Raw genomic sequence first — 17,991 nt, forward strand, 5'->3', positions numbered from 1 at the left:
TTTATATGATTAACTAATAATGAAATGAATCGGTTTAATTGATTTGTTGTCAGTGTTTCCATCGACGAACAGGAAATGTGGCAGAAAAATATAACTCGCTTTACATACCAATCAGTCAATTTATCCAGCCCAATTTGGAGACGTAAAAACTGGTAAATAGATATAGTGAAAAAGAATTGTCAATCACACTAGATAGTGTAATATAGCTATGTATAATATATCTATATTTTTAACATAAACATAAATTTATAACAATATCTAAAACTTCGTCTTGAATGTAAACAGAAATATGAAAGCAAAATGTTTGTAATAGCGTTTGCGTTCCTTTTTCGACAACTTCCAAAAACTGAAAAGTTTGCTCATTGTGAAAATTTATATTCATGGAATAAAGTGCGTAATTCGCACACCATTATTGTATAAAACGTTTTTGATAAGAGCAATTAAAATTTCGTTTTTAGTATGCAGATTAATAAATATGTTCAGATTAGTCAATATGAATTTTTATATTATGTAGTTTACAGGTTATGTCCCGTTATGTGGGAAGAAAATATATACATATTGAATATTGTTACATATATTCAACAACGTCATTTAATCCCTAGCCATCAAAGCGTAGCTTTTGTTATAGGTATTAGACAACGGATATAACTTACTACTTTATTTCACAAATACTTAAATAGTATATGAAGTTAAGAATAGTCGTTAGTTTACATTATTATTATAAATAATAAAAGTTTGGTACTTATGTAGTATGTTCGGTTCGGTTCTGTTCGATGTTCGGTTGTAATGAATAAACTAAATAAATTACTTGACCGATTACTATCTATCACTTTGTTAATATAATTAATAAGTGCCGATTAATTATATTAATAAAGTGAATAATAGTAATCGGTAAAGCATTTTATACATTACATATGTTATGGTAATTACGATACTTATCTTTCTTGATTTCTCGACTAGATTAAACTAGCTGTGGTAACAAGTTAACAGTCAATTTGTCGTGTGAAACCTGATATTATTAATATGTACCTAAAATGGTTGGTTCAATTATAGAAAGCTATATTATATATTTATTTAAGTACGTATGTATTAGGATATATATGAATTTTCATTATAATTGTACCTACTTCGTTTTATTATTTTTATTTCATGTTATTTTTATAATCACTGTTTCCAATATGGTAGACTGAGAGAAAATGTCTTATGGCGTTAAGTCCGCAATATGCATCTTTGTTTTTGTATTTGTGCATTAATATCGAAGTAGAATTGAAGGCGAGCTAACGTACTTCCATGGTAGTTTCTAAATTTTACGATATATAATTAAAATAAACACAGCGCGTATTATGTCCATAAAAATCAGTAACACACTTAAAATTCTGAAAAAGTCACACATAGAAGCCTATTGAATACATAAATAACTGTAAGTAATTAAAATCTATCAAATATGACACAAAATATGTCTTGATTATTTCACATTTCACATTTTTACTAATTATCAAATAATACAACTAAAAATATGAATTTGTCTCAAAATATGTCTGTATAGGTTCATATTTTTATTTGAGACTAATCTTATGAATAACGAAGATTTATCTAAATAAATCTTAGTTATTCATATAAACCATAGTAGTATAGCTGACAGAAGACCTAACTGATAATAAATAGCAACCAAAATAAATATATATATATATACACCTAAATTATTTAACTATATCTGTAAACGTGTGTGGTGGTAGTCGCATGAAAAATTAATCAGAAAGAAAAATTGCCTCTCAAAGTTTGTTAGTTTTAGACTGATTGGACATCTACTTGGTGTAGTAAACTACTGAGTCACGACGGTCTCCTACATAAGCACTTAAGGATAAAAATAAAGGACAGTTCATAACAAGTACACAAGTGAAGTACACAAGAGGGCCTGAAATGTATGCTACTTAAACATAACTCGCTGTAAAACATAATGGGGTCTTCCATTATCAGAATCTACTAGGTAATGTAATACTTTAACATATTCACAATAAAACTTTGATATTATTGTATGTCATCGTTTATTTATTAATTCAATAAACGATGACATTATGGTTTTAAATTCTATATTTATTTCACTTGGATAACTGAACAAATAAACGAAAGTGATAGTTTCTATACAATAATGATTTCGTTTAATGTAATACCAGCCTGACATATGTGAGGCATAATCTAATACAAAAAAAACAATCTACATAAAAAAAATATAGGTCATAATAATAATTCAGCACATTATTTACACAGCACTATCTCGTCCCATGCTAAGCAAAGCTTGTGTTATGGATACTAGAGAACTGATAATACGTAGGTACGTACGATACGTAGATATTATTTTTGTAAATACATAATATACATAAAAAGTACCCAAACAATACATACAATCATAGTTTAGGATAGGAGCGACTTCCGATGGTCATGGATTCAATTCCTCGCATGATGCAAACATTTGTACTTATATGTATGATTGTTTGTATTGGTCTGTGTATTTTGTATGTATATTAGGTATGAATTTGCTAAGACAAATGTATCAATGTAATTATATCAGTTCTCTAGTAGCTACCCGTCATATAGGCTCTGCTCAGTGTGGATCTGGACTGAGTTGTGTGAATTCTGTGGGTTAAAAAAAACTGTCGTACAAATCTTCCGTTTATACAATATACAAATGTAAACGGCCCTAATAAAGTTATAAACAATATCGTATAGTAACCGTAGGTACAACTAGTCATCATTACCTGACAATATTTATTTATAAACTTCAATCTAACAGAAATTACATACTAGGCATTCATATACGTACTTGTTATCCGTAATTTAGGTATTGTAATGCTTCATTATACCATTGCTGTCGCGGTACGTCATAATAATATCACAGACTTAGAAATAAACTAAGTACATATTTCTGATGTGAAACTGAAATACTGACCTTGTTATTAAAGTTATTTATAGATATCAGACTCCTTCCTGCACTAAAACATCGTATACCTACAATGACATTTAATTACAATCGTCCAAACTTTATTTCTCCATAAAATTTTATTCTAAACACGATCAACATTTTTTGGAGTCAATTAGAAGGTGTCTAATTTATGACTTCTAATTCGCACGCAAAATAAATGCCGTTACAAAACCTATTTATAGCTAAATCTGTAATTCATGCCAACCAATTAGTACTTAGAAGCATAATAATCAATATACTCGTCTGTAATAAAATTAGGATTGCTTAATTAATAAATAACAGTGGACACACCCCACTCAATTATTTAAATCTATATTTACATCTACATCACCTGAACTAATATCCAAAATTAATATTGCGAGAATAAAGCTTTTAATAACAGCTCTAGCATCAAAGCTAGAGTAAGTAAAAATAGGTATTGAAATACAAATTCTATTAGCAATAGTATGACCCGCAACCCACTGACCCGGGAGTAGAAGCCCCCGGAGACGAACCCAAGCCATAGTGGCTCTCCCCGAAGATCCAACCTCAACCCCTGTAAGGGGGTGAAGAAGCCTTGGAGTGAATTATTATTACACGTACTCTTAAATATACATATTTACATAAAGTCATATTTGTTTGTAAGTACCAAACCTAACCTAGATAACTGTAAACCCTACATGAGTTAGATCGTACTAGAAATTATACAAGTAAGAATGAAATTCAAACACAAATAATTTGCATGACTCAACCTTGCTCTATAAAAGACATCAGAATATAAGGAAAATATACAACACAATCAGTTTTAAAAACTTCGTAATAAACGAAATCGTAGTGAAAAAAGTGTGTTTGGAATTTAAGAACGTTTAAATGTATTCATATGAATTAACAGCACTTTTCACTTCAGTTAGACATTTTATTAAAAGTCTCATATAAAATCTATCATTTGTACATATGTAATTCGAGGGGCATATTAAATAAATATAAGTATTCACGCAAAATGTTTATCAAAATCTCTTTATTTCATACTCACTTCTAGTGTTTAAGGATAATTTTTGAAGAAGCTGCTTCAGTTTGGTCGTAGTGGTGTTCGTTTCGTCGAAAGGAATATTGGGAATGGTGGCTCCTGATCCTTTGGTCTTTAGAACTGTGAATACAGCGCTAAGGGTTAAGAAGCAAGGGCTGTTGCCTTGTCCAGTGGTAGGGTCGTTATTGTGGTACAGCATGCCGAGCTTGCGCCAGTTGAATTCCTGTAACAATGTTACAAACGTTAGTTAGAACTCGTTTGAGATTTTGTTAAACAATCCAACATCAATAAACAGACAGTGCTAATCTATAGTAGAAAAATAGAAAGTTACACGCTATTTTTTTTAAGTTTCCAGTGATACAAGATACTATATCAAAATTCAAAAACCGTTTCATAAGATCAGTTTGTCGGCAAACTCAAGACATGAAATATGACATATATGTATATGCCAGACTATACAACATTATCCTTAGACGTTGCCACTTTAGAAACTAAGATTATACACCTCTTGTCTCAGAAAATGCTCTTGTACATTTTGTTGAAAGACATGATGTGTCCCATGGGTGATATTAAGAACATAGTTAGAGGTTACTGCAGTTGTACTTAAATCTGATATAATATTGTTTACATTTATTGTTACAATACATTTACATCCACAATTTAGTTGTAAACAACACTGTTATTAAAGACAGCATCACAGCAAAACAATTAACGACATAAAAACCTAATAATATAATATTTTAATTGTAAATATAAAAAGAAGCAAAGAAAGCATAGTTAATATGAAAAAAAAAGAGAAGAAATAACAACAATGACAGTGATTGCAAAAGAATATATTAAAACAAACATAAATCTCTAATTAAAATAAAATATTGTATTTTGATACCAAGCTCTCCAGAATTTGTTAGTAAATTACATCTTATAAACTACATTCATTAGTCTGAAAACTGGTGACCATGCAAATGGTATAAGAGAGAATACCAAATGTCGCTTCCTTTTTTACTATTTTAATAAACAAATCTACAGGATTATTATTCTTCTTGAAACACTTAGGCTTTACAATTATATGGTGAACCTTTAATATTTTATATAATTTAAAGATGCTTTAGAAATTTTTTACACCACAATGTCTACAAATAAGTTTTACCTTTAGCAAAGACATCTCCATTTCATTCTTTAAAATAAAAGTATTATAAATATACTAACAAATTTTATGAATGGCAACATCAAGTCAACTAAAGGGACCAAAAACTTTTAATAATGAGACTATAGTGATAGTAATGTATATTTCTAAATAAAACAGAGCTGGCCTATTGACTAAAGCCCATTTATTTTGGCCTTTAGTCAATAGGGCAATAGTAGTAAAAATAACTTGAAAAGCAATACTATCAATGCTATATCTGAAATAGGTTTCATTTGCAATATCGCGGTGTATGATGATACTCGTAAATATCTCAGTTACGATGCTATACCATTACATTTAACTGTACATATCTATACCAGAACAAAATCGAAATTATCGTGTTATAAACGTATTTCATAAATGAATCTCGAAGTGGGAGCAATTTAGAATATCGAATTCGATTTAATTTTCTTAATCGGTGTTCCTAGAATCTAGAGGGGAATATTAGTCAACTATATTATAATAGTTAAGCCACTTGGTCAATACGGTAACCAAGTGGCTTGAGATTTCATCAAGAATTTCTTCTCTTGTACTATCGTCTTATATTTTTTTCATAGTTGTCTGTTAGGATATCCGAAATATACAAAAGATATACGAATGATACAACATGAAGTGTTATTATAAACAAATTTATAAATATATTTGATTACAGTTAGTTATTTTCCATATCATATTACTGGATTATTTCATTATGAATACAGGATGAGTTGCATGATAACTTAGTCATCAGTAATGGCAACGCGTGAATGGTATCACGGATGTCACCTGATAACGTGATATCCGTATTGCTATTCATGTACATACCGCTTACAATCAAGCGAACCATCGGTTTGTTTTACATCTCAATGATACAAAAAAATACAATAATGACTAAAATATATAAACAACTAAAATATATAAATGTTCTGTTAATGTTCAGAAACAGAAAAGTGATTCAAACAATATATCAGCACTAGCAATTAAGGTACGAACATATCACTTGATACAATGACCTAAAGATCATCACGATATAAAAACATGTTGTTATAAAGATTATATGCCCGTAATTATTCTATCAATTTATTTTATATTCAGACATATACCACTAATTGTAGAGGTACATAATTGCGAGGGTCGAATCGAAATGTATTATAATTTATATAAAAACTAATATTAAATAATTAAAAGTCTATTTCGAAATTAATTTTGTTCTACAGGAAAACCTTTTTATCAAATTATTTTCCTTACCTCATTGTAATATTTTTGTTAAATTCGTCGTCGTCATTATAATTATTATTTAATGAAATAAATATAACGTAATCTTTAACCAACGTTCTTACATTTGAAGTCAATAAAATGTTCATTTCAATTTAATAAATAATTTGTTAAAAGTCGTAAACAAAAAGTACAATTTTTTCATTCTCTAGGTAAGTGGAACCAAGGATAAAATAAAATTTAAAATGTTGTTATTTGATTACATTCTTTTGGCAAAAATGTCACGCATTAATGATGCAAAACACACTTCATTACATAGTATAAAATAAAGTTGCAGTCGCTGTCTGTCCGTCCCTTTTAAATCTTTTAAATACACAACGGATTTTGATGCGATTTTTTATAATAGATAGAAAGATTCAAGTGGATGGTTTATTTGTATAATACATGTACACCCGTGCGAAACCGGTATGGGTAGTTAGTTATTTATATAACAACGATGAATGCGTAGTGATCAAATATGTACTGAATGAATTATTTCCTATTAATTCAAATTCATATCTGTTTAAAGTCACGCACACCAAATGGTTGAACTAGAGCGTTTATCAGTCAAATCACGTTTCGCATCAAGGCGCATTATTAGTGATGAGGACCCTCAGAAGTTTTCGGCCTATCACGAAGAAGGTAACGGCAGTAATGGCGATTGTGTTAAGTTTACACGATCGTTTATTATATTTACATTTTCTAACAATTCATTAAAATGTAATAATGTTTCATTAGATTCTTTTGATTCTTGAATAGAATATAAACTACGTTGCGCAATTCTTGAATATATTATACATTTGACAGCCATTCTGAAATTGCTATACGCATTATAATTGCGTAGTTAGGTATTTAAAGAGAAGTTAATGTTATAATTATAGCTTCCTTATGTACATATACGTACAAAGTTGACAAAAATATATTAAATTAGTCATAATAATGGAATGGATTACTATGTAAGATTAAAAATATAAGTATGTAGGTAAACTTAAGAAGAGGCCAGTTGCAACTACTCATAAGTTATTACAAAATGCTATTTAAAGATAGATTCATATTTCTGTGGTATTTTATGTCTTTATGACTACTACGTAATATCTTCGTTAAAAGTAAATTAATTGTGATAATAATTTTTCCTAAAGACATTTTTTACTTATTTGTTGTTCACGTATAAATTTTGTTTTTTGTGGAACAAATAGTACTTGTTATATTATAAAGAAGTTTTTTTTAATTATAAGAGATCACATATACCGCAAATATTTTTGTTAAATTATTTGTATAACGTAAAAGGATATTTGATGGTTTATAAAAGTATACATATCATAAGAAACTTTTGCATAAACGTTGAATTAGCATACAATTTATCTTATACCATTATTATTACTTACATTACATTAGTATTTTGTATAATAACTATCTATAACGTCGCTAAAAATTAACGTCGTTATGAGAACGTCCTTCTTTTGGTAATTGATTGACTTATTTAATGTTAATAATACTATGTAATATTATATTATCTGTGATAATACTAAACTACCACATGTATAATAAAAAAATACATAAAATTATACTATATTTCAATACTAAATATATGATCTTAAACACAGTTTTCGACCACTACAAAGTTATTTTCTCTTCCAAGTCTAATTTAAAATCACAATGAAAATAAATTGTCTTTGTGACCACTAAATTTCTTTTACATAATGTGTTGAATAGTAAACTAGTACCGCATCTGATTTGCACTAAAAGTTATTACATCAAGTAAAGACCGATGAGTGCGACGTCCAAAGAATTTTTATTTAATTTAACATTCTTCCCATCAGTTCACTCCCATTACAAATTCAGATCTCATAAACTGTTATCTCTAAATCACTTTTTATTTCATACTTAAAACTCTATTATTTGAATGTAATTGAAAACGTCAAACGAAATTGAGGTTATTGAAAAGGCACAGGAGAAAATAAAACCAAAACAATTTTAAGCGAATAACAATACAACTGCTGACGCAAACAAGTTACAGAAAAAATAAGGTACTACGGAACAACATTTAACACACGGAAATGATTACCTCAAAGACTTTCCGGATTGCAACACCAGCTTGTATGTAGCTTCCCATCATTCTAGTTAAGGTCATGTAACTAGGGTGTTTATAGCTAAAGGCCTCTGCTTGTGCTCCAGCTGTAAGTACTGGTATACCCCATGGACCGGCATATCTAGCTACAGGTGCTATGACGTACTCGCACCCCGGTCCAATGAATGCATCTGAAAATGATATAAGACTTACCCAGTGTTGCGATTTTTCTTTCAAAACTAATTCACTGTATATATTGAACTGATAATGTAAAGTAACATGAAATAAACATAAGTCAAAAATTTTCCATTCGCCGAAATATTTTTGTTATATAACGAATAGATTCAAACATAAGTCTCTTTAAAGATTTCATGGCTGGCTTATTTAAGTTTAAACTAACTATTATATTAGTATGCTCTATTGTTACGTTTGCTGATAACACAAAATATATATATTTATGGTAATTAATCGTGTTAAGTCAATTTTTTCGTAGGTTCTAAAATTTTTGCCGTCTTAATTACATATAATTCGTCTGTATTGTTTAGAACAAAGATTTATAAGTATTGACAAATGAATATTACATGCATATAACGAATAGATAAATTAATCATTAATAAATATATAACTTAATTAAAACTCACCAGCAGATTCACTTATGTAGAATTCGAAAGCAGCTAAAGGTCCTTCTACTGAAGAACAGCCCGTGTCTCTGTAATCTACTAAAATTTTCCATCCAGGTAATGGCCCATCAGGCCTAGTTACTGCCGGTACGGCCATTTCTAAGATAGGCAATACTTTCACTAATGAAAATACTTGTCTAGGGTCAGCTGGTAGTAATACACCTAATTTCACAATCTTTTTATGAAACTGATGCCTCTCAGGTCTCAAATTGAAATTAGTTTTCTTGACGTGATATGGATATGACGACAAATTGTGTGGAAATCCGACGGCATGTAAATCGTCATAGAAAAACTTTGGCTTGTGAAAATTATATGGAAACTCAGTGACATTAATAGATTCATCTTTAGTTTTATAATAATCATCATAGTATTTACTAAGATCTTGAGTTTCTGAGCCAGGGTATTTATCGTCTTTTTCCTGAGTATCTGCATCTCTTTGAGGTGTGCGTCCTTTTCTAAGATTTTTGCTATGCAAATCATGTTTATGCCCTCGTTTTATTTTTTCTCTAGAAAACGAATGTGCGTCATATGTCACTTGACTATCTTTATATGTCTTTATATTTACATCACTAACACTAAAATCACACGTAATTATCACATTTATAACACATACATAGAAAACAAGGAATGAAAATAATATTGGAATTTTGACTAATTTTGGTGGTTTCTTGCTTCTTTTAATCTGCTGTGTTTCAACATTGTCCACAATCTCACATTGTTCTCGGAGAGCATCTTGTGTATTTTTAATATTGTTAGCTTGTATTGTGTTGGAGTTTGAAATAATTTCTTCATCGTCAAACGTCTTTGTTGAATTTGTTGGGAGGATCGTGTGCACGATCTCCTCTACCATTTTATCTTACACGAGTTTCATTTTAGTAGGTTTCCACTACACCGCGTTTGTGATCTATTTAATCAATATATTTATATCGGTTTTTTATTTATATTATGTACGAATAATGAAACGTAAATATACTGTGTACCATATATATAGAATATAACTGGTTTATAGCCATATAATTGTGTCTAAGGTCAAAAATCAATATAAAATATTCTTAGAAGCATTTGTTTAAGATTGGTAATACCAAATAACCAATCCTAAAAATAAATTATTTCAAGGAAACTGTAATAGAAGAATCCTTTAGTTAGTTCTCATAAGAACAATTTAATTATAATTAAGCTATAATTATAATTAAATTGTTATTATGAGAACTATTATTGTAATTTTCCTTTAACAGGTTATCAATGAATTAAGATGAAGGAATATTTTTTTTATTCTAGTGTTAAAACCCAAAATATTCACGAATTCACAAAAACTTAAAAAATATTTCTGACACTAGTTATAGGATTATAAAGTTTGTTTTGTTACGCAAAATAAGTGATGTCACGTTAGTGAGAGGGAGTCTCACAAACATGAGCAGCTCGGACAAGGTCAAGGGGAGACTATATAAAATAATATGTAACACTAAATTTTACATTACATATACCGTAAGACCGTAAAGCTTACCTAAAATGCTGTTGGATATTAGGTACAGAAATAGTTGGAACAGAGGTATCCGCGTAACAATTTTGTACAGTCTTCCTCAGTAATTAAAATACGTAAGTACTGCAAAAACTGTACGTAATATTTGAACAAAATTCCAGGAATCACTACCTAAAAATGACCCAAATGGCCCATTGTCAGACCTTTTCGTAACGTTCCATATTTGAAACGTGACATAACATACGGAAGTTAATTCCATTGAACTTGAACTTAGTGGCCTTAATTTAGTTAAGGCATGTGTTTACGATGTTGGAAATAGAGTTATACCTATACAATTTGCAATTAAAAAAAGACTCTATCGTTATAAAAGTATGTATGAAAGTCGCTCTGCAGCAATGTTGTTATTATTAGTCGTAATTCTGACCTTTAATATCTCGTAGACGTAGGTAAGTAAATGCAAGCCGACTCAGATCTTCATAAAGTAGTTATAATCCTAACAGTTGTATAAATATCTCATACGCTTTGATATTACAGCAGACTTGCCAATTTCTTATCCGTCTGTAAGAGCTTGTATTTGCTGAGAGATTCTTTAGTTTGTCTGAATACAGGTACTAATATATTATCTATTTAACCATAATAGTTCACAAAGGAAATAAATAAAAGTAGAAAAAATCTATGTCTACTTATTATTAATAATAATCCACTAGATCTGTGATAAAATAAAAGTGATTCACACCATACTCGTAGTCGAACAAGGCAATTAAATATGTGGAATATTTTTATTCTGTAATTAAAGTAAACAAAGTACAATCCAGTAACGGCTTTTCCAAACCAATACTATATTGACATGTTCTTAAAAATACTTTATTATTTCTTAAAATGCTGGCAACTTAGGTACAACCGTGATGTTGCAAGGTTGACTTACTATCAGGTGAGCCGCAAGCTCGTTTGTTACCAATGTTATAAAAAAAATCGATGGTAAATAAGCTGACGACTCACTTGATGGTAACAGGCAACTGTCACCTAAGAGTACTAAGGACATCTCGTCATCATGTGACGCCTGTACCACCATACATTCGTTGTTATTCCTAAGGACTAAAATGTCAAGTTACCTTATCCAATAATTGCACTATCTTAGCACTCCCCTTCTACGAGAACACATCTTAGAAAGCAAGTCACTAGTAGTTCAGTACATGAATCAATACAAATTGTAATTTTAATTATGTTTTTTATTACATAAATATGAAAGGATGCATTAGCTATGATCTGATTGATATTGCTTTCAACAAGGACCCTATTCCTCACAACATATACAACCCCATCTTCTTTTTTATAAACATAGTATGGATAATTTATTGCTTACTCTAAAAAATCACTACATAATATAAAACAAAGTCGCTGTCGCTGTCTGTCCGTCTCTATGTATGCTTAAATCTTTAAAACTACGTAACGGATTTTGAAGCAGTTTTTTTTAATAGATATAGTGATTCAAGAGGAAGGTTTATGTGTATAATACATGTACACTCGTGCGAAGCCGGGGTGGGTAGCTAGTAAATGTATAAGTAGAAAGAAAGTAAGTTTGATGACAGAGGATAATAGGTAAAACAAAGCTATGCAATGCAAGTACATATACGAATTGTAAGAAATCTTGCTAACAGGAAATCCTGTTTCATGTTTGATTGAATTTCCTTCCTTTAAGGACGAGTACAATATAACAAACTAGAAATTTGTACAAACAAATAATTTTAGAAATTACAAAGTTAACAGTTTTGTTTCAAAATCGTGAGTGTATTTCATAACAATTAGCGAAACAACAGTCAGTCAAATACTATTTTCGTCTAAACATATGCGCATAATGTATACAATATGCGCATACTATTATATTATTAAGGCACAATAGCGTTTGTGGCACGCCTTCTATATTTTTCCATCGAATAACAATGATCGGTTTGATTCCGTTTATCGATATTATTCCAAGTTTTTCCAATTATAATTTGCAATTTCCATAAAAAAATTCCACATGTAGAATATTGAGATATGTATGACACTTACCCATACATCGGAATAAACTATGTCTGTTTTAAAATTCGGAGTTGTTGCCTAGTAATTTATTACCCCGATGCCGATACCATTAGGTAGTTAGTTCAAATCTAGCCGACAGCAAAAAAACTGTATGTATCTATGTTTCTTATTGACTTATATTTCCAATTATAAACTGCATTAATCGGAAAGAAGGATGTAATCTCGCCTCCCCATGTTAGATACAAAAATAACAACAACAACTCGTGCCCACGTTTTAGTAAATATATCAAGTTTTGGGTTCACCAAACGTCGACAGTTGACATGCCTCTACCCTACCCTATCTCTAATACCAGTCGTGAAGGTATAACAATTGTTTTGTGAGAAATTAATTATATTTATCATTATCCATTCTTTAACATAAAACCTGTACCATGTCAGATTGACCTCCACGTGGTTTCCCCTGGAAATCATTGCGATCAATTCTTGGTCATCAGCTTATCATCCTCCACTGGTGCCCCGCCATCGTAAACCGTTAGCGCAGACAGGTACCATTCCATCATTATCCACAGAAAACCTGTCGTAATTGTCCAAATATTCAATAAGAAAGGAGGAAAAAACAATATTAATTCCAATGCACGGTATAGGCTAATGCTAATTCGACACATTGTAATAGAGTTGCCAGAATACAATTTGCACAGACTATAAAGCCAAGTCTATTTTATTGCTTAGTTTCGGTAAAACATGCATATCATCAATAAATCACCGGTCGATAGCACTTGATTCAAAGTGCTATATACAATATATTTCGTTTGTTAGTCTTTAGAATAACGGCTTGTAAAATTTAATTATCTATTACATTATTTTTTTTAATCCGCTATTGCGTAGTTTAAATAAAAATAAAAAGTTTACGTAATTAATAATATTGTATATTTACCCCGAAAGGTATATGAATACTGAAATGTATACTGAAATGAATACTGTATACTGAAATGTGAATATAATTATTATATTTTAATCCCATATATCTATTACTTATATATACTATTTTATATGTATTATACAAAAAACAGCCATTTCAGTTTTAAACAAAATTTTTATAGTATACTATCAACAGTAAGTGCATATAATAATGTGATAAAAAACTATTAAAATCGATTAAAACATCAAGAAAACAGTCTTTATAAATAATAATATTAGTAACGATTAGTTTTCAATTCTTGTATTAAAATCATAAAACAGAATAACTGCTTTTAATATAAGAATTGAGACCCTAGAGACCCCGAGAAATATATTATATATACATCCAGGATAATTTATTGTTCGTTTATTTACTGATTCTGATTATATATCTAGTTTAGCTTTCCTCGATGAAGGGCTATCCAATAGAAAAATGTTTTTTTAGTACGAATCAGTAAATTAATAAATAATAAATAACCCTGAACAATTAACACAGCGCCATTGAATCCCACAGTAAGCAGAACTTGCGTTATGGGTACTAGACAACTGATATAAATACTTAGATATTTTTATGTAAATACGTAAGTAATATACATAGAAAATACCCAAACCTATATAAACAAACATACTCTTGAATAGAAATGTTTGCACCAAGCCGGAAATCGAACTCGTGACCATTCGAAATAAAGCAGTGTACTAAACCGTCAATCAGAATCAAGGCCGTCAAGGAGAATCAGTAGTTCCTAGGATTACTGCGTTGAGTAAAACAAATTATTCACTATACATAGATATAGATATATTATAGAAGTATATAATAAAGTTTCCACACAACTCGCCCAGTTGCTATTAAATTCATTTAAATAGGCTTATTATAATAATATTACGCCGCGGTGACATGAGCTGATATTTAAATATCGATCTAAATACATTATAAAATGTTTCATAATTAAAATGGGATTTTAATTATACGAAATAGCACGACGTCACTTCAAATTTGGTCTAAAGTACATATATATGTTCATTACAATGATTTATGTATGATCATATTATAAAGTTTGTTCTTCTTGACGGCCTCGGTAGTCTAGCGGTTTAATGCACTTACTTCTGAGTTTTGACGGTTTGATTCCTCTCAGGATAGAATTATTTGTATTCATTAGTATGATTGTTCATATAAAATGTCTAGACCAATGTCTGGGTGTTTTCTATGTATATTATGCATGGATTCAAAAAGCATATATAAAAAAATATATATTTAAGTATTTTTATCAGTTGTTTAATACTAATAACGCAAGTTACAATTACCTTGGGGCCAGATGATCCTGTGTTAGTAGTCCAGAGTTATTATTATTATTGCTAAAACTGCGTAGTGGCTTAGTGGTTTTTATTACGACGTAGACCCCACAGGTTAGTTCAAATTTGATTATAACCATAAACATTGTGTAAATTTAAATTTCTGACGACGTTATAATTTCTTCAGTGATGGGAATATCGATAATAAACACAATTAATCCGAGATAACGTGATAGACTTCATGTTACATATATTCAAATATATCCAGCAAAATGTGGTTATGTCAAATATTAAGTTTACGACGTCGATAGTTAATAATATACATGATGAAAAAGTAATATACGTTAAGTAGTAGTAAGTTTAACAAGGTGCCAAACCATTACTTACGAGGAACATTCAAAGTAAGATCTATCCAGGACAAATTGACTGAGTTCAGATTACGTTGGTACGGTCACGTCATCAGAAGATCAGAAGACCATATGACCCAAAAGATACTAAATGTCAATCCGAAACAAAAGAAACGTGGAAGACCTCGACTTATATGGATAGTCGCCATCAAAAAAGATCTAATGTGTGAAAATTTAGACCCAATGAGGATCCAGACACGAAGTCTCTAGAGACGGATAATTAGGAGAGCCGACCCCAATTAAGATGGGATAAGGCCGGGAGAGAGAGACAGTAAGTTTGCCCTATGGTGGACTGGGAGAAAATACCTTATGGTGTTAAGTACCTTTATTTTTGTATTTGTGCATTAAGTTTTAATAAATAATAAAATAAATAAATATTATGAAGGTATATATTTTTTTTTTGGTGACAACCCTACAGCAATCCCAAAATTCAGTTTCCCGTGAGAAATAAAAGACAAAGGCCTATTTCAACGTTCTATCTGTGATCCACCTTACTCGGATCATTTATCTCAAAGTCTGTCTGCGTTTGTTCCCAAAGACAACTGATATTCAACCCGGTGTCGCGGAAAAAATATTATATTAATCGTGTCTTTGTAAGAAGAACTATTTACAAGATTTATGTTTCCCGATTACATTACTAGTTATGCCCGCGGTTTTGCCTGCGTGAAATTTATAGTCTATGTTTTATTCTGATCTAAACTATATTATTGCTAAAGCTTCATTAAAATCCATTAAGTACTTTTTGCATGAATGAGTAACAAACATCGATCCATCCACACTCTCAAACTTCCGCGTTTATAATATTAGTAAGATTCTAAAAAAATGTAGTGATTACAAAAAAACAGTGTCTTGTAGATTCAAGGCGAAGGTTTCCATAACATATTAGACATTGTCAATAATCCAGCGGTACAGCACAACGTCTTATTTCTTATGGACACGGGTTCGATTCCTTACTCGATCTTATCACTTGTACTCAAGAGTATGATTAAATTAATCTGGGTATTTTCTGCGTAAATAATACCCACATTGACAATAACGACAAACAAATAAAATGACTTTATCATTAAATTTATCTTAATTCAAAATTTGGTAAGAATTGGACACATAAATTATATATTATCAAACTTTCGTGTTTTTTGTATTTATTATTTATATTGTTAGTCGGATCTTAAAACGAATAATTTTATGGTAAATAAAGGTATTTACCTCACTCAATGCTTCGATTAGGTTGCAGGAGATAAATATATTTACCTCTCTCAACAGTTCGACTAGTAAAGACTTGCACTGGTCACGAGTTGACCACGGCTAGTGCAACCTTTATTTACCATAAAATTATTCGTGTTAAGACCAGGTTAACAATATAAATAACATAAATTAAATTCACTGCTTTTGTTAAATTTAGTTATGGTTGCATACAGTCAGAATTGAAAGTCCTATTTATTAATCTATTTGATTTGTACTTCTAAATTTATTTTTATTCTGTTTGCCACATTTCCCTGAAAACCTGTTATTGGCTTTCTTTAGAAATGTACTGTCGATTTAATATACTGGATTGTAAATTGATTTTCTAATAAATAAATGCGATACACATGCACTAAAATTCATTCAAAGTCATGCCATCTAAGAGTGAATTATTCAAACATCCAAACATCTTTGGAAATTAGAAGCGCAATCACTCACCCAATTAGGTATAGCAATTAGCTAATTCATACGTCATGCTCGTGAACTGTCTGAGTGATCTAATACTCTCTTTACATTCCTTGTTATCTTATCACACCCTAATGAATTTTCTAGTTTTCTCGCTAGACTGGACATTCCATATCATTTTCGTAACCCGAAAATTTCTAATAACAACAAAAAAAAAATTGATGACTTTACAGTGATTATGGCTACCCTCAGTGTTAACATTTTACAGGAAGAAAAGGTTGTCCTTTTCTCATTGTACTTTTTTATTTAAAAAATAATAATGCCTTGAAGTGGAATTATTAAAGTAAGTGCTGAGATATAATGTAAAGGAAAATAAGTTTATTTGCCATTTTCATCAACTATATTAGCCAAATTTTAGTTATATATTTAGCTAATTAGCTGATCGACCTGATTAAGTACAACCTAAGTACGAAGTAAGTGCAACAGTCAACTATAGAGCACACTTCCGGTGTCCGTGATAACCATACATTGCAACTCTTGAGAACTAATCCTGTGATTTCACTGGATTAACCCTTTACTCTCATCCATCAATCGAAACACAGGCTGTGTTTCGATTGACGAAGAGTGAGAGTGAAAATAGCGAGCATCTTGGCGGATAAAATAGGTGGGCTAAGGTACTCAAACAGACAACTTTATATAAAAGCTACTTTAGGTCTTCTGACATTTCCAATAACAACTTACTTTCGCTATCTACGCAAATGAGTTGAGACTTGAATAATGGTTTAATCCGACTAAGCTGCTCTTTGAATTTAAGAAGTGAAGTACTAATAGAAATATCCTGTGGCAATGCGCCTAATTTAAGTAAATTTTTTTAAAAGTAGCTTGAGAGTTTTGTTAAAGAATTATTTACATTTCTTTAATGGAATAAAGGATAAAAGAATTGTGTCTTCTTTTCTTTTAAAAATATTTATTTTTGTAAAAAGGAGCCTTATTAAATGTTTGAGCTGAGCATTTGTGAGTATTACTTAAGTAGCGTCT

General features: G+C 30.3%; 1 protein-coding gene across 2 annotated transcripts in view; it reads right to left on the reverse strand.

The window, feature by feature from the left end:
• LOC131846461 (atrial natriuretic peptide receptor 1-like) overlaps positions 1–17,991 on the reverse strand; it is a 140,925-nt gene that overhangs the window by 58,519 nt on the left and 64,415 nt on the right. The window contains exons 2-4 of one of the 2 annotated variants that reach the window (XM_059195774.1): positions 9,112–10,054; positions 8,468–8,661; positions 3,993–4,209 (exon numbers count right to left, since the gene is read on the reverse strand). In XM_059195774.1, coding sequence (XP_059051757.1) covers positions 3,993–4,209; positions 8,468–8,661; positions 9,112–10,000 — 1,300 coding nt within the window. In that variant the 5' untranslated portion in view covers positions 10,001–10,054. The remainder of the gene's footprint in view (positions 1–3,992; positions 4,210–8,467; positions 8,662–9,111; positions 10,055–17,991) is intronic. The other variant, XM_059195775.1, reaches the window with a different exon arrangement.

This window comes from Achroia grisella, unplaced genomic scaffold (genome assembly GCF_030625045.1).
Source record: "Achroia grisella isolate CSIRO2021 unplaced genomic scaffold, CSIRO_AGI_Agris_v1 utg511, whole genome shotgun sequence".
Lineage (NCBI taxonomy): Eukaryota > Metazoa > Arthropoda > Insecta > Lepidoptera > Pyralidae > Achroia > Achroia grisella.